At 33.6% G+C, this 25752-nt stretch overlaps 4 protein-coding genes across 5 annotated transcripts; 2 read left to right on the top strand and 2 right to left on the bottom strand.

Annotated features, from left to right (window-relative positions):
• Window positions 1-2791: 2791 nt before the first annotated feature.
• On the bottom strand, window positions 2792-6404 carry LOC133035739 (F-box/LRR-repeat protein At5g02910-like). 2 transcript variants are annotated; one of them, XM_061111897.1, is made up of 4 exons: window positions 5846-6404; window positions 5054-5175; window positions 3739-4984; window positions 2792-3632 (listed from the first exon to the last, which is right to left on the bottom strand). In XM_061111897.1, exons 3-4 carry the CDS (start codon window positions 4966-4968, stop codon window positions 3426-3428), a joined length of 1437 nt encoding a protein of 478 aa, XP_060967880.1. In that variant the 5' UTR covers window positions 4969-4984; window positions 5054-5175; window positions 5846-6404; the 3' UTR covers window positions 2792-3425. The 2 variants fall into 2 exon arrangements, with proteins under 2 accessions (XP_060967880.1, XP_060967879.1); XM_061111896.1 differs by having other exon boundaries at window positions 3739-4975; window positions 5846-6403.
• Window positions 6405-15519: 9115 nt separating this feature from the next.
• Window positions 15520-17579, bottom strand: LOC133035738 (putative FBD-associated F-box protein At5g38570). Its single transcript, XM_061111895.1, has 3 exons — window positions 17462-17579; window positions 16125-17361; window positions 15520-16018 (listed from the first exon to the last, which is right to left on the bottom strand). Exons 2-3 carry the CDS (start codon window positions 17352-17354, stop codon window positions 15791-15793), a joined length of 1458 nt encoding a protein of 485 aa, XP_060967878.1. The 5' UTR covers window positions 17355-17361; window positions 17462-17579; the 3' UTR covers window positions 15520-15790.
• Window positions 17580-20012: 2433 nt separating this feature from the next.
• Window positions 20013-22025, top strand: LOC115709559 (F-box/FBD/LRR-repeat protein At5g53840-like). The gene is made up of 2 exons (XM_061111130.1): window positions 20013-21564; window positions 21655-22025. Exons 1-2 carry the CDS (start codon window positions 20254-20256, stop codon window positions 21868-21870), a joined length of 1527 nt encoding a protein of 508 aa, XP_060967113.1. The 5' UTR covers window positions 20013-20253; the 3' UTR covers window positions 21871-22025.
• A 788-nt stretch (window positions 22026-22813) lies between these two features.
• On the top strand, window positions 22814-25178 carry LOC133035737 (putative F-box/FBD/LRR-repeat protein At1g78760). Its single transcript, XM_061111894.1, has 2 exons — window positions 22814-24142; window positions 24243-25178. The coding sequence occupies exons 1-2, from the start codon at window positions 22886-22888 to the stop codon at window positions 24462-24464; spliced, it is 1479 nt and encodes a 492-aa protein (XP_060967877.1). The 5' UTR covers window positions 22814-22885; the 3' UTR covers window positions 24465-25178.
• The last annotated feature ends 574 nt before the right edge of the window (window positions 25179-25752 follow it).

Raw genomic sequence — 25752 nt, 5'->3', positions numbered from 1 at the left:
GAGATCTGAATGGAAGGAGTCATAATATTCCGCTGCACCCACTGTAAGGTTTTCTAAACTTTATATGTGTTTATTTTCATTGTTTTAGAATTCATATTAGGATGTTAATCAAACATACTTGGTAGTAAATCTAGATCCTTGTAAAATATTTCCAACATCGGTTTCAATAGTGAAGGAGAGAGAAGAGAAGTGGCGGCTAGGTTAATGGTAGAAGGCACTCAGGTTTTTCTCTGAAGGAATAAGATGCATCATCTTTTTCCTGAAGCCATCACTACCTATTTATAGGATGCCACCTATGGTTATGTTAGAATTATTTGGCATTAAAATAATAAAAAAATAAATGATAAAAGCCTATACTAGTGGTCGACATGGGCTTTGGATATTGGGCCCCACTTTTGTAATTTTGCTGTTTTATCATTTCTACATCTCATTTTCTCAAAAACGCCAATTTTCAAATTCAACCATTTAAATGCTAATTCCAACTATTTAATAACTAAAATTAATTATTAAATAATATTGTCATTTAATATATTTATTAATTAGACTAACCAAAGTCTCTTAATTAACAAATGTACCCTAGAAACTCTTTCTTCACAATTTTGTCATTGCTTAGTGAAAATTCACAAACTAGACATAGTCTAATTTTAGAATTATAATTGATTAATCAAAATTAATTAACTGAGTCTTACAAGTAGTATTGTCTCAACTAGTATGGGGACCATGGGCCTATATATCCGAGCTTCCAATAAGCAGACCCAGAACTTACCAAGTAAATTCACTGACTTATTAATTCCTTGTTGCATCTACGCATAGAACTCAGAATTGCACTCTCAGCTATATAGAACGCCCTATATGTTCCACCATATAGATACGCTATTAATTATCCATTGTTATAATCCTAATTTGATCAATGATCCTTTATAGATAATTTATATTGTATAGTGATTAAATTACCGTTACACCCTTCAATGTATTTTATCCGTAAAACACTTAGCCCCGTATAAATGATATTTCAACCAAGTGAAATGAGTACTCAACCATTTATCTCTGTTTAGCCAAGCTCGAAGGAAATCATCATTTCACTTACTATTTGCTAGATAGAAGCTATAGATTTCATATCTATGTTTAGCGCTCCCACTCAATTGCACTACCATGTTCCCAAAATGTACGTATCACCCTGACCCAAAAGTAGGCTTAACTAACAAATCAAAGAACATGTGTAATACTTCTGAGATTGAACCTAACCATATCAGGATTAAGATCATTTGATCTAGGATCAACTAGGTGATATTGAATTGAATAGATATTACGGTAAGTTTAATATATCTGAATCAAAGTTCAATATCGGTCCCTTCCGATGCATACTCCATGCATCCAACCCAAGCTTTACTTTGACCAATGTTTTGGAAAGAACATAACACTTATCCAAGGTGCAAGTAAACTATGTTGTAGATTTACATATCAGTTAAAACCTGTGTACTGATAAATCTAGGAATATATCTTTAATCACATAATCTTGATTGCTTTCCACTGTGCTGACGACACAATAAACAAGAACATAAATGTGAAAAGGGTTTGGATGAATTTATAAATCAAATAAACAAGCAATTGATAACATGAATTAAATAACACACAAAAGAGTGAAAAATACTTCTGTTTCTTAATTAATATTGAATAATAAAGATTACATTGAAATAGAGTTTTATTTAGGGCATAAAACCTAACAAGTTTTACTGAAGAGGACTTTCCATGCCCTATCTTAGTTGTGTTGCATGAGCCGAAATGGATGCCATCACATCTGAAGTCCACGAAAGAATTTATGAAGACCACACTATGGGTGCGAGCTTGTCCAAAAAGATTCTAAGCTTGCAAATGTACACAGGGCTCCGCCTAACGAAATCACTTTGATGACCAACACATGGCCTTTCGTTGTGTGGAGAATTGATCTAATAGGATCCCTTTTTACTGAAATAGGAAGGCTGAAGTACGCAGTAATCGCGATGGAATACATCACCAAACAGGTAGAGGCAGAACCCATGAATTCAATTACCTTCAAAAAGGTCTTAGACTTTGTCATTAAAAGTATCATCTTCCAATATAGTCTCCCACACAAGATAGTATTCGACAATGGGAAGCAATTCAACAATGATCATTTCACAGACTTTTGGTGAAAGATACGAGATAATGAAAAGTTTCTCTGCAGTAGTACAAACTCCGTTTTAAATTTATTCAAAGAACATTTGAAAGTAACTGATACTACATGTTTCTGTCTACACCTAATAATCAAGAATCTAGACCTTATATGTGGCCTGTTTAAGAAAATAACAGGGTTTGTACAAACAAAATTAAAGAAAAATTACAGTTTTACAAACATTGGGTACTTATGCCGCTAAATATAAACATTGAGATTATGCCACTTACAAACTTTGAGCACTTATACCGCTATTTACCCTTATTTATATAAAAACTCAATTAAATGTTCTTTACCAATTTTCATGTTAGTAAATAGTAATAATCAAGCATGTCTGGACAGAGAAAAAAGACTACAACTTTGTAACAGGAGCTTATTGATTAGATTAACAATTTTCATAATTTGTTTACTTTCAGTAAAAACCGTAATTAAATAGAATTATGATTGTTTAACCTTTTATATGTATAAACAAGATAGCCAAGAAGAACAAGGTTTCAATCAAGTTTTTTTACTATAAAGGGTCTCCATCATGAGCTAGATTGCTCAGGCAATAAATCTCACCTGAACTGGAAGTTTATTTTTCCTCTTAACACCATAAAATACAGTTGAATTATACATTGCTAGAACAAGAAAGAGTACACAACAGCACAGGGACTTATTACAATGGGATATACTAATCAATCTTGTATTGTATATGCCTCAGTTCTCACAACATTTCCTATTGACTAAGCTGAACCAATCAAATCACACAAGACAAATTTGACAAACTAATTAACAAACCAACTCATTTAATTACAATACACAACTTGAATCTAGGGACCAAAAATTTATATATAGATAAAGTATGCGTATTGTGGCCTCTAATATGTGACTTTGAATTTGTTTGATATATTCCTTTCACTTTGAGTTCTCACTTCATTGAAAAACAGAGATTCAAGTATATACTAATATCGAGAGATTTGAGAAGCATCAACCTACACAGTAAAATATCAATCTGAAGTTTTTAGACAATATGAAAATGCATAAATAAAATCAGTACAGTAATCTAAGAAGCCATAGAATGTTTCAAGCGCAATTCTTAAGTTGATCATGAACTTTAAAGTTACCATTTACCACAATTCAGCAAATTAGCTAAACTACAAGATAGCATCAATATAGCATCCAAATTCATTAGTCCTAAACTACATAAAAGGTAAATACAGTCTCAAAAACACTTATCTAGCAATGAGCAAATTTAACAACATCCATAAGATACTTGATAACGACGTAAGCGTGCCTTTTTTGCTATAGATAGTGTCTTTAAAGAAGGAGAAATCCACCGCAAAGCATCTCTCAAGTCGGATTCCCTCTCAAGTTCACATTCAGTAAGAACTCTAAGATCCTCCCAATTAACCAAAGGAGAACGACATACCCTCTTCACTTCTTCGGGCAAGATAAGAGCCTTCATGTGTAAATGCACAAACTTATTAATATAAAGTACACATATATGGACTAATAATATAAACTTGAAACAACACATAATCAAATAAGATAAGTAATAAACATACCTCAGCTGATCTAACATGTAGGTGCACCCTATTCCACGAACAATTCAGATTCAAAAAAAAATTCATCAAATTAATAAACCATATGATGTCATAGTCCCTATGCTGTATCGGAATTATGAATGTTCCAGTCAACGAATTCGATGACTCCGCCATTGATATACTAAATTTGATATTACCTTTATAGCAAATTGATGCTAATTTTGGAGCTGATTCAATTCTAACAGTCATTTCATAATCCAAACGGTTATTCAAAGTTAAACTTTCCAAGCTCTCACTTGAGATTTCAATGTGCTTCAACATCCCTTTATAACAGTTGTTCAAAGTCAAATGCTGAAGGAGACTAAGGTTTGAGATGAGATATTCCAATAATGACAACTCTTCCTCACCCCATTCACAAGTCAATGTAAGATTTCTAATTTCCTTGCATGCACAGGGATTTATTTTGTCAAAGGAAACATATTTTAGTATTAAAGATTCAAGATTTATGAGTTCAATTTTCTCCACTAGAGCCTCTGTTTGTTCAATTTCCAAGACCTTGAGAGTTGAATTACGTACGTGGATGTGTAGCTGATCATCAGTTTCCAAACAACAATCTCTTAACCTTAATTCCTCAAGGGAAGGAGAACCCAACAACAGATTATCTAGCATATCACTATCAGCAAAACGAACAGCAGACAAAGACAATGATTTCAAGGATGAAAAACTAAATGATTGGCAAGAAGAATCAAACTCTACCAGACACAATTTCAAATCTGTCAAAAAATTTCCATTGACCACTAGTGTTTCAGGTAAGCAGTAGTAGTAATAATCATTATTCTTCCTGTGTAACCAGTTCAAACGAACTTCTATGTTCTTGATTTGATTCTTAACTGCAAAAGCTAACCATCTATTTAAGCGGCTATCCATCCTACTTTCATACAAATAATGAAGCTTAAAACTAGTTATGACTGAATCGGGGATAAATTTCATACCTCTCTTTCGGTATTTCAAACAATTGTCCACAAATTTGCAGTTACCATAATACTTCGAACAGTAATTACAGAAAATGAGTTTGGGGACTAAATACCACATGAGTTTCCAACGCTTTGAAAGGATGCATGTCTTAATCACATTGCGGGTTTTAAGAAATGACAAGATATGTGTGATTATTGCATCAGGTAGTTTTGAAATTCTGTCCTCCTTATCATCCTCACCCATCAATGATGTACTTTTAACTCTTTTTTCAGCCATGAATGACCTGCAACAGCTAACAGCAAAAAACCCTTTGATCCCTTTAAAAAAAAGACATAGAATCGTTTGTTTTGTTGTCCCTTACCTGTAGAAGTAGTTGCAGATACTAATGTCTTAGGGGAAAACAGAGTGAATTGGCAAGTGAAGACGGTGGCTTTCGATTCAGAGAGATTAGGGTTTGTGACTGATTCCGAAGTTTTTTAAGAACTGCAGAAAGAAGAAGACTTTTAAGATAATAATCTAACTAAATATTAACTAAGGACCACTCTAGCTAAAGGCATTTTGATGGATAATAAATTAACGGTTATTTGCGGCATAATCTTCTTAAGTGATCAGGTATTTGTAACTAACCCTCAATTCTAAAATTTTGGTGGTAAAACCTCCTAAACTGATATTCTGTTAGCAATTAGCTATTTCCGTCCATTTTTAGCTGTTAAGTGCCATGTTGTACTATCCTACGTGGACAATGTGTACACATAGAATAATTGTATTGGTCCACGTAAATAAATATTTAAAAAAAATAAAAAATTAATTATTTTAATTAAAAAGTTTTTTTTTTTAAAAAAAAATCAAATAAAAAAATCTTTATTTTTTCTTAATACATTTTCTATTTTTTTTCCCAGAACCTTCCATCGTCTTCTTCATCTCTCTCTTTCATCATCTTCTTCTCCATTATCTCACAACACCACCACCATCACTACCACTACCCACCATTATCAAAATCATCCACCAGAATTCAAACATAAACCCATATGTCAACACAAACAAACAATCACCTGCCTACATTTCATATCCAAATCTCATGAAACAAACAAACCAAAAAAAAATAAATAAATAAATAACAAATCACAAATCACAAATAAATAAAAAAACTTACATCTATCATTGGAGCCATTAATACCCACCGAGAAAAAGAGGAGCAGAAGGTGCGATGAGATCCGGAGAGAAGAAAAGGGGTGTAGCAAGATCATGGGATTTCGAGCTTGGCGAGGCCATCAATGGCTGAGCCGACGGTGGTCGGATGTGGCCCATCACAGTCACACCGAGAGGAACGTGAGAGAGAAAGGACGAGAAACCGAAGAGAGCGAACGATGAGGAGCCATTAATGGCGGCCAATGGAGATCTGCTAATCGGATCTAAGAATCTGAACCAAAGAAAAAATTAAAAAGAAGAGGGAGAGATCGAGACAGATGAAGAGGGATGCCATTCGTGGCTTCTATTTTTGCTGTGGATGGACGGAGACAACCCTCCGGCGTTGGGTCGAGCTAAACGCAGAGAGAGAAAGAAAGAAAGAAATCGGATGGTGGTTTGGGGTTGGCTGTGGATGGACGGCGACAATCAGATGGGTGGTTGTGCTGTGCAATAATGAACAGGGAGAGGGTGATGCAGGAGGGAGATGTGGTGTGATTATATTAGGGTTTTTTTTTTTTAGTTTTTAATTTAATTATGTTTTTCTTTCAAAAAAAAAAAAATTTAATTATGTTTTAAATTTTATTTATTTCAAATTTTTTTTTCCCAATTTCAAATTTTTTTAATTATTTTTATTTTTTAAAATAATTATTTATGTGGACCAATAAAATTGTGACACGTGTACACTGTGTACACGTAGACATTCCAACATGGCATTTAACAGCCAAAAACAGACGGAAATGGCTAATTGCTAACAGAATATCAGTTTAGGAGATTTTACCACCCAAATTTTAGAATTGGGGGTTAGTTGCAAATACCTGACCACTTAAGGAGGTTATGCCGCAAATAACCCATAAATTAATTACTCGTTTTGTCTTGTTTGGTATTTTAAGGATGGAGTTGAAATGATTATGAGTAAAATAAATAATAAAATTATGAGTTTTTTTTATATATATTTTAAAATTATAGAAATTTACATAGTAACTCATGTAGTAATTAGTAGTGCTACATAAATTACAATTAGTGCTACATAAATTACAATTCAAATTTACAGAACAATTCACATACAAATTATTAGAGCAACTCAAATTGTAAAAATAAAAAATTAAAAAATAATATATGACATGATTCCCTTTAAAATTATTCTATAATTTTTGATGTAATTATATATTATTTTTTAAAGGCTAATTAGTGATTTTTTTCCCCGAACTTTGATATGTAGTAAATTGTGCCCCCTGAACTTTTTTGGTTGTTAAAAATTCTCCCTGAATTACTGAGATTGTTAGATATAAGGACTTTTATCTAATTTCATTCAATGTAACTGTTTTAGTGATTGTTTATGTACTAAACCATGCTCCCCAGACTTTGATATCTACAAAATCATGCCCCTCAAACTTTGATATGTACTAAATCATGTCCCCTGAACTTTCATCCATGTGATATTTTTTTTACTAAAATTAGACAAAAGTCCTTAAATCTAACAATCTCAATAGTAGGGGTGAAAATCGGTTGGTTATGGTCGGTTTTTACAATTTAATAACCGACCGGTCGGTTACGGTTTTATTTTACGAAAACCGTAACCGACCGTTTAGAAATTATAACCGTATAAAATCGACTGTACGGTTTTTGATAGTTTTGGGCGGTTTATTGCGATTTTTGACGGTTTTGGCGGTTTTTTGGTTTAACTATTTTTTTATTTCAAAAACCGAAATCGATCGCCATGTCAAAAAAATCGAAACCGAAACCGACCGCCGAATTCGTGGAACCGAAAATTCGGTTACGGTCTGGTCGGTTTGATGGTCGGTTTCGGTTTATCGGTTTTTATGAACACCCCTACTCAATAGTTTAGGGAGAATTTTTAACGCCCAAAAAAGTTCAGGGGGCACAATTTAGTTCATGTCAAAGTTCAGGGGAAAAAAATGCTAATTAGCCTTTTTAAAAGATAAAAAATATACATTTTATATAATATTTTTGTATTTTTGTTGATTCCTCTATTTTTTGAGGGATTGAAATTTATAGGGTGTTGATTTGAAATTTAGCCAATTGACAACGGAGCCTTATTAATTAATAATTATCACCACATGTAAATAAAAATAATATATAGTAAAAATAACACATGAATTTAAAGAGGTTCGGCCCCCTTAATGAACGAGTAATGAGCTACTTTCTTTTATGTTGTATTCACTCTTAAGATAATACCATGCAGATCACAGATTAAAATCTTGTGATTCCTAAATATGGTTCTCTTCAATACTACAATTGTAAAAACAATGTGTTGCAGATAAAGAACTTGTGAGATATTGTGAAGAACTTATGAAGAAAATACACTTAAAGTCTAAAAACCCTAAAATGGGTGTAAGGTTTAAGAGAGGGGGAACTATAGGTGTGTGAGACTTAGGATTGGGGGTCCTTTTCATGTGATCTAATGTCTTTTATGTAGTGTAGGATGTACAAAATATCTTAATTCAAATAGGTAAAGATATCCCTTCAAAATAAGAATATTAACATCTTTGATATGTGCCAAATCATGCCCCCTGAACTTTGACATGTACCAAATGATGCCCCCTGAACTTTTAAGGTCGTTAAAAATTCCCCCTGAACTATTGAGATTGTTATATTTAAGGACTTTTGTCTAATTTCATTCAATTTTACTATTTCATTTATGTACTAAATCATGCTCCACAGACTTTGATATCTACCAAATCATGCCCCTCGAACTTTGACATGCACTAAATCATGCCCCTCGAACTTTGACATGCACTAGATCATGCCCCCTGAACTTTTATCCATGCTAGAATTTTTTTACTAAAATTGGACAAAAGTCCTTAAATTCAACAATCTCAATAGTTCATGGGGTATTTTTAACGACCTTAAAAGTTCAGGGGCATGATTTGGTACATGTCAAAGTTCAGGGGAAAAAAATCCTAATTAACCTTACAAAAAAGGATAATTAAATCCCTATAATATATGACTAATATCTTGAGGGAATATTCATATCTTCATGGGTTGTTGGACCTGTCCCGCAATAGCAGGTCAGCTTGAGAATCTTCTAGAAGGCTTGTTGTGGACCCTGCAACTTGTTTAGCCTATGTAGGAACTGTCTGCACATTCTGGCTGGCCAGCCATATCTTTGGGGGTTGTCCGTACAACTTTGTTGTACAGCTTGGTCGGTCAGCCTTCCTTAGTCCGCCAGGCCTCTTTGGTCGAATGTTAGGCTAAAATTAGTCTAAGTTTCGGGTCATATTTTCGGTTAGTTTTCACTCTTTGTTTCTAGTTTTAGGGCTATATTACGCTTGATTCTTTGGTTTCAGGTCCTCGGGCATTTAAAGAAAGTATGTTCAAGAATTGAGGAAAAGTTGTGAAAGAATCGAGAAGAAAATCCAAGATTGGTGTCGTTGCCTGTTCCAGTCGCGACGGGGAATTTGCCAGTCGCGACGGGAACTGGCAGAGACATCTCCAAGGAGTCGAAGTGTAACCCAGTCGCGACTGGGATTTTGCCAGTCGCGACGGGAAGTGGCAGAGAGAATTTCGAGACAAATTTGTTTAACCCCGTCGCGACGGGGGCTTTGCCAGTCGCGACGGGGACCCTTATGACGGGATTTTTGGGCAGTTTCGTAATTTCACGAATTTTAAAGATGAGAATTGGTTTAAATAGTGAGGGTTCGTGAAAATTAGGGATTATTCAGAATTAGAGCCGTAGAAACAAAGGAGGATGCTAGAAGAGCGACTTGTGGCGACCCGGATCAATTGCTTTAGCTAGTCCTTTCTCTTCTCTTTAATCTTTCTATGCTATTTTCTGTTTCAATGTTAATTATGGATTTGATTATGGATGTTTTGAACTAAACTCCTATTTAGGGAGAATGATGAATGTTGTTTAAGTTTTTCCTAGTTAATGAATAATTGCCATTCCTCCATCTTGATTGTGAACACTATTCATATTTGTGTTTAATTTCCATGTGCAAGCTTGATCACCTTCTACATGTTCTATGATCTCAATTCAAAATCTGAAAAGTGAGAATCGAGAATGCTAAAATTGGATAGTCTAGGTTTTGATGTGAAACGAAAGTATTTACATAGCCTTTGTGACATTTAGATTATTGCTTAATGCTGATTTCATGTTAGTTTAATTAAGAGATTAATTAGAGAGCATGAGATTTAGAACCTAGAAGATCTGAAAAGAGCTAGGTTAATTTATAATCTGTTATTCACTTCAAGAGAAGGATAGCAATTAGACATTAACATTGGTAACTTAACAACAGGATTCGTCTCCCTATTCTCTCATCTTGATTAATATTCACTTGTTTCTTTAAGTTTCTTGAATTTCTTTCTTCCTTTTTCAATCATAAATACTTTTGATTTGCCAAATAGAATTATAAGTATAGTTTAGTAGTAGTTAATCCAATTCCCTGTGGTTCGACCTCACTTGCGTGAGTATACTACTTGATTGCGTGTACTTGCGTAGTAATTAATAATTTTTGCAACATCGAACAGACCTCCTTGGTCAGACAACCTTCCTTGGCCTGCCAGCCTTCCATGGTCGGCCAAGCCTCCTTGGTTGGACAGACCTCCTTGGTCGGACAAACCTCCTTGGTTGAAAAACCTTCCTTGGCTAGCCATCTATGGTCCGACCAGGGTCTAAAGACTTGTCTTATTCTTAACTTGGAAGTTACACGTTAACAAATTGTATTCCACATGTCTTCTGTTTTGAATATGTGGATATGCCACATCAGGCAGGCAAAAATTAGAATAACATTTGCCCCCCAAGTCCCTGTTTGAACATTTGTACATAGATAAACATTTCAGCTCTTGTCTTGGCTCTTGAAGCCTTTAACGTGCAGCATTGTCTGGCCAAGTATTGGACTATTCGGATGACGTGCTTTCATGATTAACAATGACTTTATTGTCAATCAATTATGGAGAATCGTGTGACGACTCCACATTTTCCCATGTTTAAACCTTTGATCTTCTCTCTCCCATGTATGCCTTTTACTTTCCTCATCTTCTCTTCTTCGACATGTCTCTCTTTCTTTGGATCTACCATTGATGAGTTTTAAGCTTCTTAAAGTTTTTAGAAACTTTTTGATTCTCACGTTTTAAAGTAGTATTTTACATTGCAATCCGCTTAATAGCTTTAGGATGCATAATGTACGACTTTTTGATGAACAAGATTGAGTCTTAGACTGGTACTTGGGTTTGTTAGAGACCCTGTCCGACTCTTAGATCTTGTCTAGGAACTCTGTCCAATACTTAGATCCTATCTATGAACTCTGTCCGGTACTTAGATCTTGTTCAAAGTCCCTGCCTGGTACTTAGATCCCTTTCAAGAACTTTGTCCGATTCTTGCTGCATGGTTCTTGCATGGCCCTGGCCTTATGCATTTGAACCGATTTTTTGTTCTTGTATTATGGCCTTAAGGCCCTTTACTTTCGAACAAATGACCGACCAAGCGGTCTTTAATCCTGACTATATTCTTTCGGTTTTTGAACATGTAGCTGACTGGGAGCCTTTGATCCCAGGTTTATGCATTTTTATGTTCTCCTTGAAGCATGCCCGTATGCATCTTGCTTAGCTGTTAATATCTGGCTTTAACGAAACTTCAAATTTTTTGCCCAAGCATCTGTGCTTGTTCAATGCTATGTGTGGGTGTGTCCCAAGTATTAAGCAGACTTATGGTCTCTTGATCACTTGCAATTCATCAAGTAATTAGATCCTTTGCCTGTGCATTTGCTTGGGAAGACCATTTTACATGCATGTGAACCAAAAATAAGAATTATCTTTAAAAAGCTAATTTGTTAGCAAGTTGTTTGATACAATTTGAACTCAAGAAACGTCTTTTATTCATTAATTGGTCTTAAATATGTGTTGTTGTTGTGCAATGTATATTTTTTTGATAATAAAAGCTTACAATTATAAAATCTGCTTTCATTCATCATTCTAGCTACCCCTGCGGAGCGTACTGGGTAGGGGCCACCACTAAAGAGTGGTGGAAACTTAGCTCTTTTTATACTAATTCCTGTACGGTGAGCAGGAACCACTACTGAAGAGTAATATTTTCACAAGTTGGTCACTGGTAGTACTTTTTTAGATGTTCTCCGTTTTTGTACCTTGGTAGGAAAATTAATTCCATTTTCTTATTGTATCTACCAAGCTTGTACGCACCTTTACTTGTTATCTTGGTAACTTGGTACAGACCTTTCCAGTTTGGCCCAAACACTCCTACTTCTGGATCTTTGGTATTCAAGAATACTCTTCAAAGCACTAAGTCTCCTACGAAGAATTTCTTTTTCTTGACTTGTTTATTGAAGTACCTCACAACTTTTTGTTGGTAGGCATGCAACTTTAAGTTAGCTTAATCTATTCTTTCTTCTATTTCGTCAAAGGATTCTACTAGCAAGGTGTGGTTTACTTCTTGATCATAGGCTGTCCTCCTATGGGACGGTGGTTCAAGTTCAACGAGCACCATTACTTCATAGCCATAGACTAATGCAAAGGGTGTTTTTCCGGTGGTCGTCTTCTCGGTGGTCTTGTGTGACTAAAGTACCTTTGGGAGTAAGTCAGGTCAATTGGCTTTTGCCTTTTTTAGACATATTGTACTCCTCCTTTCCCTTAGGGAGTTAACCGATTAGGTCTATTCCCCATACAACGAAGGGCCAAGGAAACTGCATTAGTGTGAGCTCGTTTAGTGGAGCTCTTGGGATCTTTGAGAATCTTTGGCACTGTTCACATTTTTTGACACAGTCCATTAAATCCTCAATCATAGTAGGCCAAAAATACCCCTACTTGAGTGTCTTTTGGGACAGGCTTTGCCGCAGAAGCCTTCATTCAATTCTATTAATAGCCGTTCAACTTCTGTCTTGGTGACACATCTTAGAAGTGGCATGGAGAAACCACGTCTGTACATAACTCCGTCCAGGATTAGATGTCGAGCAACTTTCCTCCTCATTTTTCTTGCTTCATTTTTGTCTTCCAACAAGAATTCTGTCTGGAGGTATGCCACTATGGATGTCATTCATGTTGGGTTGTCATCTATCATGTCTATTTCTTCTAAAATAGTGATGCTCGGTTCTTTGAGGAACTAAATGGGCACCAAGTTTGTCTTGTTTGTCAAGGTGCAGCTGGTTAGTCGAGCGAGTGCATCGACTATTGCATTCTCTTCTCTAGGAACTTGCCTTATAGTATAGCCCTTGAGCTGACTTAATAAGTCTTGAATCTTGCTCAAATAGGCTATCATTTTTCGTCGAGGGTGTATATTCACCTAGGACATGATTGACGACCAATTAGGAGTCGATGTATATGTCCAGGTAATCTGCCTGCACTTCCTGTGCTAACTTGAGGTCAGCAATTAGAGCTTCATATTCAACCTCATTGTTGGAGGCTTTGAAACTGAACTTTATTGCCCCGTGCAGCTGTTGCCCCCACGTGTAATGAGGGCAATGCCTGCACCAGACAGGTGGTCAGTACAACTTCCGTCAACATGCAACTTCCAGGCTAAATTTTCTTGCTCTTGCTTCTTCTATGGATCTTGCTTTTCTCCTGAATCTTGAGAGATTTTAAGAGATATGCATGTGCATTCAGCCACGAAGTCAGCGAGATTAGGGTTTGTTTTAAGGAATGAGTTGAAAAATATATATATATATATATTTAGGTAAATTTTATTTGCACCCCAACAATCTAACAAAATAGTAAATACACCTCAAATTTTTAAAAATCACTCATAATATTTTTTTTTTCCAGATTTTTTCTCATATTATTTTTTGTTAATTTCAATGCTTATTTTAATTTTATTTTGGCTGATTTGGTATATGTCAAAGTTTAAGGGGCAAAAATCCAAATCAGCCAAATCATGTCTCTTGAACTTTTCAGGTCGTTAAAAATTCCCCTCAAACTATTGAGATTGTTAAATTTAAGAACTTTTGTCCTATTTTACTAGAGAAAATTTGACGTGGATGAAAATTTCAGGAGAATAATTTGGTACACGTTTATAATTTATTTTTGTTTGATAGGTACAATTTTTTAAGAATATGAATTAAAAAAATAAATAAAAAATAAACAAATGTAATTAAAAAAATATATCATGTAAAAAAAAATTATTAAAACAAAGTATATTTATGAATTTTTAGAATACAAATAAAAATTCTACATATATTTACTGATGGCATGACACATGACTTTCAAGTGCTGGTAAGTTAATTCAAGAAGAGAAGATTCATTTGTCGACAAATCTAATAATAAAAAATATTTTTTTAGTATAATTTCTAATGTTGTGGTTAGAGTAGAATGAGTTTTTGACACAAAATTTAGTGCTGATGTAATATCAAATTTAGTGTCGAGGTTGAAAATGCTCTTAGAGTACCAACCATGGTGACACCGAAAAAGAAAGTAATGAACTCTTCTTTCCTCAGCAGTCGGCACCACAGAACTCCATTTTTATCGGCGATTGCACCTGTATGAATCTCTAATAGTGGTCTGTCGATTGTGGTCGAGAAGTTGATACCAATAATGTATCAGACTTTTGTGTAGTTCATATCATGAACTAATCCAAAATTAATTAGTAATTAATTAATCCTTAAGGAGGTTGTCACTGTCGGAAATGTGAGGCTAAAAAGTAGCTTGAGTTGAGATTGTTGGTGTAATTCATTTCATGACATTATAGTGATTTGAACCAATTTAAAGTACTTATCTTCTTCATCTTTTACTGCTGACATTATAAGTTCTTCTTTTACTACACATTATGTTCTACCTCATCACCTAATTTCAACTGCAATTTGAATTTTGTTTATGTGATTACATAAGGTACACACAATTAATTATTTACTAATCTATAAGTCTCCACTCTAAAAGTGTCTCCATCATTAGCTAAATTGAATAAATAAAATACAGTTCAATTATTACAACTTATCACACCATCTTCAAACCAGCAGCAACTTATGACAACATATACTAATCAATCTTGTATTGTATATGGCTATATACAATACAAGATTGAGCTGAACCAGTCAAATCACACAACACAAATTAACAAACCAGCTCATTAAATTAACAATACAGAACTGGAATTTAGGGAGTAAAATGTAATACTAACTGGAAATATGTGTACTGTCTGGAGCCAATGAAATCATTACTTAAGCTTATAACAACACAAGCATAGAAAGTACCCCTGTTTATCTTGTTTGACTTCAACACCATTTGATATTGGCTTTACTTTCAGGGATACTTGTGTTAAGTACCTCTACCGCTATGCCTTCTTACTTCGATTGGAAAACACAAGTGCAAGAAGGAAAAAACACACTTCATAAATTTACATCTTCATCGGTGTAACAATACGATAACCAATATTCTCTAATCCCTATAGTAATCACATCATAAATTTATCCTAATTATTCTAATGAGTTTTGTGTGATCATAAGTTTATTAGAATTAAACTTTTTGCAAACTCAGCAAGCATCCAAGATATTGTAAAAGAAGTAAAGTATATACTAATATTTCTCTAGTTGTCAAAACCTGGAGATTTGAGAAGCCTCAACCTACGCAGTGAAGGAACGAAATATCAGTCTGAAGTGTTTAGGCAAGGTGACAGAACCATGTCTAGATTATAGAAAATACATAAATGAAATCAGTACAGTAATCTAAGTAGACATAGAATATTCCAAGAGCAATTCTTAAGTTGATCATTAACTTTGAAGTTACCATTCACCACAAGTCTGCAAATTAGCTAAAATACAAGACCTTCTTAGCATTTCTAATCCGCTGGATGTCATGTTTTGTAGATTTGCAAAAAAATGCATCAAAATAGAAAAATGAATCTACAATACTAAAGTATCTTATCTACTCATCAACAAATAAAAAAAAATCCTACCGATATGAAAAGTAGGCATGCGAATTCATTAGTCCTAAACTACCTAAAAATACAATCTCAATAGTATTCATCATGCAATGAGCAACACCATGAGGATATTCCAAAACGATCTAAAGATGCCCTTTCCGCTATAGATAATGTCTTTAAAGAAGGAGAAATCCATTGCAAAGCATCTCTCAAGTCGGATTCCCTCTCAAGTTTACATTGAGTAAGAACTCTAAGATCCTCCCAATTAACCAAAGGAGAACGACATACCCTCTTCACGTCTTCAGGCAAGATGAGAGCCTTCATGTATAGAGTAAATGTACAAGATTATCAAATATAAAGTACATAGACTAATAATATAAACTTGAAACAACACATAATCAAATAAGATAAGTAATAAACATACCTCAGCTGATCCAACATGTAGGTGCACCCTATTCCACGAACAATTCAGATTCAAAAAAAAATTCATCAAATTAATAAACCATATGATGTCATAGTCCCTACGCTGTATCGGAATTATGAATGTTCCAGTCAACGTATCTGATGACTCCGCCATTGATATACTAAATTTGATATTACCTTTATAGCAAATTGATGCTAATTTTGGAGCTGATTCAATTCTAACAGTCATTTCATAATCCAAAAAGTTATTCAAATTTAAACTTTCCAAGCTCTCACTTGAGATTTCAATGTGCTTCAACATCCCTTTACAACAGTTGTTCAAAGTCAAATGCTGAAGGACACTAAGGTTTGAGATGAGATATTCCAATAATGACAACTCTTCCTCACCCCATTCGCAAGTCAATGTAAGATTTCTAATTGCCTTGCATGCACAGGGATTTATTTTGTCAAAGGAAACATATATTAGTATTAAAGATTCAAGATTTATGAGTTCAATTTTCTCCACTAGATCCCATCTTTGGTTAATTTCCAAGACCTTGAGAGTTGAATTACGTACGTGAATGAGCAGCTTATGATCAGCAGTAGAAGTAGAACCACATCCACTTAAACTTAATTTCTCAAGGGAAGGAGAACCCAACAACAGATTATCTAGCATATCACTATCAGCAAAACGAACAGCAGACAAAGACAATGATTTCAAGGATGGAAAACTAAATGACTGACAAGAAGAATCAAACTCTACCCGACACAAATTCAAATCAGTCAAATAACTTCCATCGGCTATTAGAGTTTTAGGTAAGCAGTAGAATTTATTATGGCCACGCTTCCTTGTGTACTGGCATCTCATATCAAGTTCTATGCTCTTGATTTTATTCTTAACTGCAAAAGCTAACCATCTATCTAGGCGGCAAGCCATTTTCCTTTCATAAAAATGCATCCGAAGCTTAAAATTAGTTATGACTGAATCGGGGATAGATTTCATACCTTTCTTGCGTAATCTCAAACAATTGTCCACAAATTTACAGCTACCATTTTTGTGACTGAAATCGCAGAATAAGAGTTTGGGGACTGAATACCACAAGAGTTTCCAACGCTTTGAAAGGACGCATGTCTGAACCACATCCTTAGTAGGAAGAAATGACAAGATGTGTAAGATTATTGCATCAGGAAGTTTCGAAATTCTATCCTCCGATGTCGTTTTAACTCTTTTCTTAGCTCTTTTTCCAGCCATAAATGACCTGCAACAGCCATAAATTGGGTAACTCATTCATAGAATTTCATTTGATGGATTCAATTCAAGAAAAATAAAAATACATAGAATCGTTTGCTGTCCCTAACCTGTAGTTGCATATACTCTTGTAGTTGTCTTCGAATCAGAAAAGTGGTTTTCGAATCAGAGAGATTTTAGGGTCTGTGACTGACTCTGAGGTTAATTTAAAGAATGTGGTTGAAGAAAGAGGAAGAAGACGATCAGAGACATATATACATTTACCGATGGCACGTGACTTTCACGTGCTGATTAAGATAATGTTCTAAACTAATATAAATGAGTATTTTGCTGATTTTTGAAGGTAATAAAATTATTGGAATTTAAGAATTAAATCTTAACTTATTATCCGAGCTTCATTTGGCGAAGCATTTTAAAAGCTAAAGATCTTATCAAGATGGGTGCTGTTAGAATGATTTGTGATGGTAAAACGACTTCTATTTTAGAAGATCCGTGGCTTCGTACTGTGGATAGCAATTTTGTTACAACATACCATCCTAGTCTTGTTGGACGTACTGTTGATTACTTATTTCAGATAGGATCAAGAGAGTGGGATGTTGATTTGATTAGAGATGTTTTTAATCAACATGACAGTGATCTTATTCTCTCAATTCAGCTAACCAACTCCACAAGTGGTGACTGCTGGTCCTGGTTTAAGGAAACGGGTGGAGGCTACTCTGTTAGCAGTGCATACAAACTTCTTCAAGTTGTCAATGGGGACTGGTCGATTAATGATGGGGCATCTTATTGGAAGAAAGTGTGGCAACTCAATGTACCTGCTAAAGTTCAGCATCTGGTTTGGCGTATCCTTGCATGCTGCCTTCCAACGAAATTACAACTTACCACCAAGCATGTACATGTGGATCTTACTTGCCCAATGTGTAACATTGAACCTGAATCTATCACACGTGTTCTGTTCAGATGTAACTTTGCAAGGTCTTGTTGGAGTCTTTCTTCGGCTGATGCTTCTGGTGCTAATGACACTGATGTATGCAACTAGTTTTGCAATATTCTGGTGCAAAAACAGAAGACAGTTGCTGAGGAGGCAGCAATGATTTTATGGCGTATTTGGATGGCTCGTAACGATCTCTTATGGAGCAATAAAACAACTAAAGTTTCTGAGGTGATTCGATCGACAAAAACTAATCTTGACAATTGGAAAAATGCTCAATCAAATGGATCCTTACTGTTACTAAATGTTAATTTTAGTAATGGTAAAGAGCATTGGACTAAACCTGTTTCAACTAAGTTCAAGATCAATGTCGATGGGGCCCTTTTGAAACTGAGAATCGGTTTGGTTTTGGCTTCATTGTTCGAGATAAAAATGGAAAATTTCTTGAAGCTTTCTCAAATAGCAAACTCAGTATGGTTTCCCCTGAGATAGCAGAAGTGGTGGGCGTTAAGGAAGTCTTAAGTTGGATTAAGACGAAACAGTTAACTGACGTGGAGTTGAAACTAATTCTTTGGTAGTTGTTCAGGCTATTAACGGTTCAGTTCAAATGCCATCTCAATTTGATTTTCTTGTTCAAGATTGTCGTTTGCTACTCTCTGAGTTACATAATGTTTTTATTTCATTTGTTAAACGATCTGCAAATAGGGTTGCTCATTGCATTGCAAGGAAGTCCTGTTTTATGTCAGGTTGTATTTTGGATGAGCTTTCTGCTCCAGATTTGCTTTCGATTGTAAGAAAGGATAATTCTTCATGTTGAATAAAATTCTTACCCTCTTTTCTCAAAAAAAAAAAAAAAAAAACTTATTATCTACGTGTTATATTATTATTAATATATTTAAATTAATTTTTAAATAAAAATAAAAATTTAATAATATTAATTAATTTTAAAAAATTTTAAAAATATAACTTAAAGATTATTATTTACGTATTATATTATTATTATCATGTTAAAAATTATGTAATCAAAAAATATTATTCAATTAAAATTAAAAATTAATAATTTAACAAGAGTTAAACTAATATTAAAATTGGTGCCTTGTTCCTTGATTTGCAACAACAAAGACTTATTTTTTAACTTGATATTTGTTAGGGATTATTTCATAAATACTAAAAAAAAAAAATTGTAAATAAAAAAAAAGTTCATAAAATGTAAAAAGAATTCAATTTTTAAATATATTATGTAAATTCTCTATATGAAGTCCATTAAAGTCAAACGGTGGATTAAGATTTATCTTGTTCTTACTAATCAATACAACAATATTGTATCTTAAAATAAAATTATTAAAAATTAAATTCAAGATGCTATTTTAAAAAAATACTCAATTATTTTTATCAATAAATAATTTTTGCAAAAAGTCGAAAATAATATTAAATCTAAAAGTAGTTTACATAAATATAATTGAATAAGATAGAAAGTATAAAATAACAAACTGCCACGTGGCAGTAAAATGTAAGAAATGGATTATTCCTCGTAAATTTCCAACGTAAACACCACACCACTCATATATATATATATGTTTCTTCTTTACATTATTACGTACTCAAACAAACAACTCCTCATTCATTCTCTCACTTCCATTACTGTTCATTACATAAGAAATTTTTCTACTGCACTCTGCACCTGACAAGTAAGTATCAATTCCATTCTAACCTTTTCTTTCTTAATTATTATTCTTTTGGTTACAAATGTATTTCTTAAATCCATTTATTGATTAATATACATACCAATAATGTCGATTACAAAAAACAAAAAAAGATATTTCTTCTTGATTTCTTCAATAGTTACTAACTGTATAAAGTCTTAAACTTTATTGCTTTTGTTTCCTGTAATGAAATCATAATTTTTATAATTATAATTTCACAAGAAATTTGCACATTGTTTGCCTTCTTTCTCTCTTCATTGCATATTTTATGAGTGATTCTTTCTCTTCAAAGAAACTTAACTCACAATTTCTCTCTTCTTTTTCTTTGCTGTTAGTTGTTATGGCTGAAAAAAGAGTTAAGACGACATTGATGATGATGGGTGAGGAGGAAGACAGACTTTCGAAACTACCTGATTCACTCATCATTCATATTCTCTCATTTCTTTCAACTAAGGATGCCGTTTCGACTTGCCTAGTTTCAGATCGTTGGAAGCTCATGTGGTATTCTGTCCCCAAACTCTCTTTTTCTGATTTTGATTGGCCAAATAATCCGAAAAAGCTTTACAGTTATGTTAATAATTATTTGGAACACCGCAAGAGAGGCATGAATTTTATCCGCGATTCAGCCATAACTAGTTTTAGGCTTCACATTCATTATTTGGAACACCGCAAGAGAGGCATGAATTTATCCAAGGTTTCCCACTTGGATAAATGGTTAGCTTTCATAGCTGAGATGAAAGTCAAGGAAATAGATCTTTGCGTGAACAGAACAGTGATTAACAATATTGGTTTTCACTACTATTCCTTGCCTAAAACACTAGCAGTCAACTTAAGATATTTGACTATATTGAACTTGACTTCGGTGGAGTTGGATTCTAGTTACTCGTTTAGCTTTCCATCTTTGAAAACATTATCATTGACTTATGTTAGGCTTGGAGATAATGTAGTAGAGAAGATATTGATGGGTTCCTCTTCCCTTGAGAGGTTGCGGTTGCATTTTTGTTATTTGTCTAGTGATCCTCAGCTCCGCATCAAAATACAACATAGTTTAAGCCTCAAGTTTTTGGATATTATACTCCGTAAGGATTTGGTGGAGCAAATCGATCTCATAAATCTTGAATCTTTGTTCCTAACAGGTGTTTCCTTTGAAAAGATAAAAGTCTCTGCATGCAAGGCAATTAGAATTCTCAAGTTAGTAATAAATCTTGAATCATCATTTGAACATTTCATTTCTAATCTTCCTCTTCTTGAAGAATTCACTTTTACCAAGAGGCGTAAATGTAAGTTAAAGCACATTAAAATCTCGAATCAACACTTGGAAAAGCTCTTTGTACATAACCCTTATAATGAAGAATTGAATGTTATACTTAAATCAACTCCGAAATTAACGACAGTTGTTTATACTGGTTGCATCAAATTGAGTGTGTCAATGGAGTCTTCCAATTTGTTGTTTGGAACATTTGTGATTCTTGTGGCGCAAGAGAACTATGACACCGATTGGTTTGTCAATTTCATGAATTTTCTTTTGAATCTCAAGTGTTCTTGGAGAAGCATAGATATTCATGTTAAATCAGATAAGGTACGTTTATTACTAGTCTTATTTAAAGTTTATATTATTAATGTATACTTGACACTAATACATTACGTTCCCTTAATTCTACACATGAAGGCTCTTTTCTTTCCAGAGAAGTTGAAAAGGGTATGTCGTTCACCTTTGGTTGACTGGAAAAATCTTACATTTTTTACTGAGTATGAACCGGAGAGGGAATCAAACTTAAAAGATGCTCTGCAATGGATTTCTCCTACATTATCTTTGAAGAAAGGGCGTCATTATTACCAACATGCTTTTAAAGTTTTTGAAAAGTATAAAGATGAGTTCTTGTGATTATATTATATCTTCAATGTCTTGTTACTTGGCTGACTAAAAATTCAAGATTATATTCAGTAGCCTCATTAGGAAAGGTGATGAAAAATTAGTTTGTCAAATGCTGGACATTTCTTAGCTGTATAATATAAGATTCTAAAGTGACTTTCTGCTATTAATTGAAGTTAGATAATTCTTTTATTGTTGATATTATTAGTAACTCAAAAGGGGCATCCATTAAAAACTTTTGAATGTCCTTTTGTGATTGTATTTACTTCATAGGTAGTTTAAGACTAATGAATTTGCATGGATTTGTTTTTTGTTGTGTATCTTTTGAATGAGTATGTATAGGGACTAATAAATTTTCTGCTTACAAAACTTGATCTCACACCAATATTCTTTGTCAAGGATTGCTTCAATACCCAATCTCTCATTCTAACAAGTTATCTATGGTTTCATGATGTTTTATTGTGTATCTTCCAAGTTCAATGGCAACTATAATTCACCTGTTCTGTTCATGTTGATTTATAATATATTCAAAACTCAAAACAGGACCATACCAGACCAACCAACTGCAAAGAAGATACCAGAGAAGTCTTTGAACCAAAGGACAACAAATATGAAAAAAGTAAAGGACAACAAACTAATCAAATTGGTAAAGAACCAAAATAGTTTCCAATTGTTATGGAATAGCTTGTGCCTTTGTTCTGCATATATCTACCAAACAAGTCTTTTGTCTTTATTTATTATTTATTTTTAAAATGACTTTTTTGTCTTTATTTACATAACAATAATCCACTCAAATAGCCATACAAAGCCAAAAAAACAGCCTCGTCTAAATCTAATGTAACTGATTGACTAATCCAACTCTTGACTTAATTCACTCAAAACTAATAGATTAAATTTGATGCAAATATTACTACTCTTATTCCGAAAATAACTCTTATCATAATCTCTTACATGACTGTGTGACACTATAAAATAATAAGCCATAATATGAATCTAAACTTACCATAATCATAAAAAAAGAGTTAAAATGGCACCATCATCATCATCATCAACAAAAGCATTAGATGATTTTCAGGACAGAATTTCGAATCTACCTGATGCAATCATTCTACATATACTGTCGTTTCTTCCAACTATTGATGTCGTTTCAACTAGTTTTCTTTCACATCGTTGGAAACTCATGTGGTATTTAATCCCCGATCTCTCTTTCTCCATTACAACTACAAATTACAAAACTGTTAAAGAACAAGAAAAGGCTCTCAATTATATAGACCTTTGTTTGGAACACCGCAAGAGAGGTATGTACTTCATTCGCGACTCGTTCTTAAACAGTTTTAAGCTTCAAATGGATTGTTATTATAAGAGAAAAACAGGTCGTTACATAGATAAATGGTTAGCTTTCGCAGTTTTGAGAAGAGTTAAGCATGTAAGTCTTTGCTTAAACGCAGGAGAACCAGATGAGTATGGCGAAAATTACTTTCGCTTACCAAACTCATTAGTACTCCATGCAAAATTTTTGACTAGTTTGGAATTGAATGGAGTGGAGTTAGATAGATATTGTGTATTCACTTTTCCATCATTAAAATCACTTACAATGATTAATGTTCATATTGCAAATAGATTTGTAATAGATAAACTCATGTTGGGAACCCCTTCACTTGAAAAATTGTTGTTAAATTGTTATTACAACACTTTTCACCCACATCAACTACACATACGTAGTTTAAGCCTCAAGTTGTTGGAGATTAAACTCGTTAAGATTCAAAGTGTTGCTGAGAGAATGATAAAGCAAATCGAAATAAAAAACCTTGAATCTTTGAAACTAGAACGAGTTTCGTTTGACAAGTTAAAATTCTCTTCATGCAAGACCATTAAAAATCTTTCCTTAACTTGTTATTGGGATATGGAAGAGTCTCCAACATTAGAACGTTTCGTTTCGAATCTTCCTCTTCTTGAAAAATTGACATTAAGCAACTGGAGTGAAGGGAGGTTGAAGAGAATTAAAATCTCTAATCAAAAGTTGGAAAGTTTAAATGTGAATAACCCTTATGATGATGAAATGAATGTTGTGATTGAATCAGCTCCAAAATTAGCATCATTTTGTTACAATGGTAACTTAAATTTTAGTATTTCAATGGTGTCATCCAATTTGTTGAATGGAACGTTTGGAATTGTTGAGCGGCGGAAGCATTATGACATAGATTGGTTTATCAATATGATTAATTTTCTTATAAATCTCAATTGTTCATGGAATGTGGTAACAATCCATGTTGACAAACCTGAGGTATGTTTATTACTTATGATATCTTATTTCATTTCAATTTTATATTATTAGTTTATTTTAATGTATATTTGATTATTTTTCATATTTTCTTTGAATGAAGGCTCTCATATTTCCCAACAAATTGAAGAATGTAATTGGACATATGAAGAGTGTGAGTCGTACACCTTTGGTTAAATTGGAACATCTTAGAGTTCTTACTGAATGTAAACCAGAGAGGGAATCAGACTTGAGAGATACTCTGTTGTGCATTTCTCCTTATTTGAAGACATTATCTATAGCCAAAGGAGAGTCATCTCAAAACTTTTCAGCACAAGTCTTGTAAACTCTGTCTTAATTAATTTCTTTGCTAATAATGGCTACATTATCTTGAGGTTGTAATATTTAGTTTATGGTTGGTTTCAATACTTTTCATAAGAATGGGATTTGTTTTGTTCTTATTATTTTTTGGTTGTATTGTAGATTTTTCTTTTCCCTTGTATTTTGATGCTTGAATTGTCCTTGAAATTTTCAAAAGCTGCTTGTTAATATAGTTTGGTACTAATTTGTTGTGCAAACATGCGTTCTGCTACAGCCATGAAGAATTGAATTGATATTTATTGTCGTGCCTCGGGCCAAAAATTGAATGTGGTGAAGTCTATTTTGTCTTTTTCGCCAAGCACTTTACCATCAATTCAAGCTAATTTGCAACAAGTTCTTCTCATGTCGATTCAACCATGCCATGAGCGTTACCTAGGTCTTCCATCTTATTTAAGAAGAGACAAAAAAAAATTATTTGGGGAGATTAAAGAAAAACTTTAAAAGCATCTTTCAGCATGGCAAGAACAATTATTCTCGATTGGTGGCAAAGAAATTCTACTTACAATTGTTGCTCAATCCATTCCGACTTATGCAATGAGTTGTTTTCGTCTCTCAAAGTCTCTTGTCAACCAAATTAAAGTAATGATGAATAAATTTTGGTGGCGTTCTGGTATATAAATTGGAAAGCGTGGTCATCTCTTCGCCAATCCAAGGTTGAAGGTGGTATGGGTTTTAAGAGTTTTGTTCATTTCAATAAAGTTTTATTAGCCAAAAAGGCATGTCGTATTTTCTCAAATCCTACATCGCTCCTAAGTCAACTTCTTGTTATATTATTTAATATAATAATGTATAGATTAAAATGTGGTAATATATATTATTATATGAATAATATATATTATAAGTGTATGGTAAATAAATGTGTAACCTATAATTTTAACCTACACTTTTGTAACCTACATAGTAACTTGGAGAGGAGTTACAATTTGTTATTACTTGTAACTCATGTGTTGATCACACATTATTAGTGTAATAAAAGGGTTGTTACACAATTTGATGATATGATTCAAATGGTATGAAATATAGTTGTTACAACCTATATTAATACTCATTTATATGAGAGAAATGAGGTGGTATTTTGAATCCTAAGAGTGATCATCTAAACACTATATAAAGAAGTCTAATGTGCTCATTGAGATGAAGTTTTCTATCAAAAAAAGCACTTTGCTAGAAAATCCTAAGGCTTGATAATTCCCAAAGCTATTTCCTAGAGAGCTCCCTTAGTGCTTAGAGATAGGGGAAATAAGCTTTTGGAC

Source organism: Cannabis sativa, chromosome 3 (genome assembly GCF_029168945.1).
Source record: "Cannabis sativa cultivar Pink pepper isolate KNU-18-1 chromosome 3, ASM2916894v1, whole genome shotgun sequence".
Classification (NCBI taxonomy): Eukaryota; Viridiplantae; Streptophyta; class Magnoliopsida; order Rosales; family Cannabaceae; genus Cannabis; species Cannabis sativa.
Note: the sequence above shows the minus strand (reverse complement) of the source record. Positions and strands in the feature narration are given on the sequence as shown.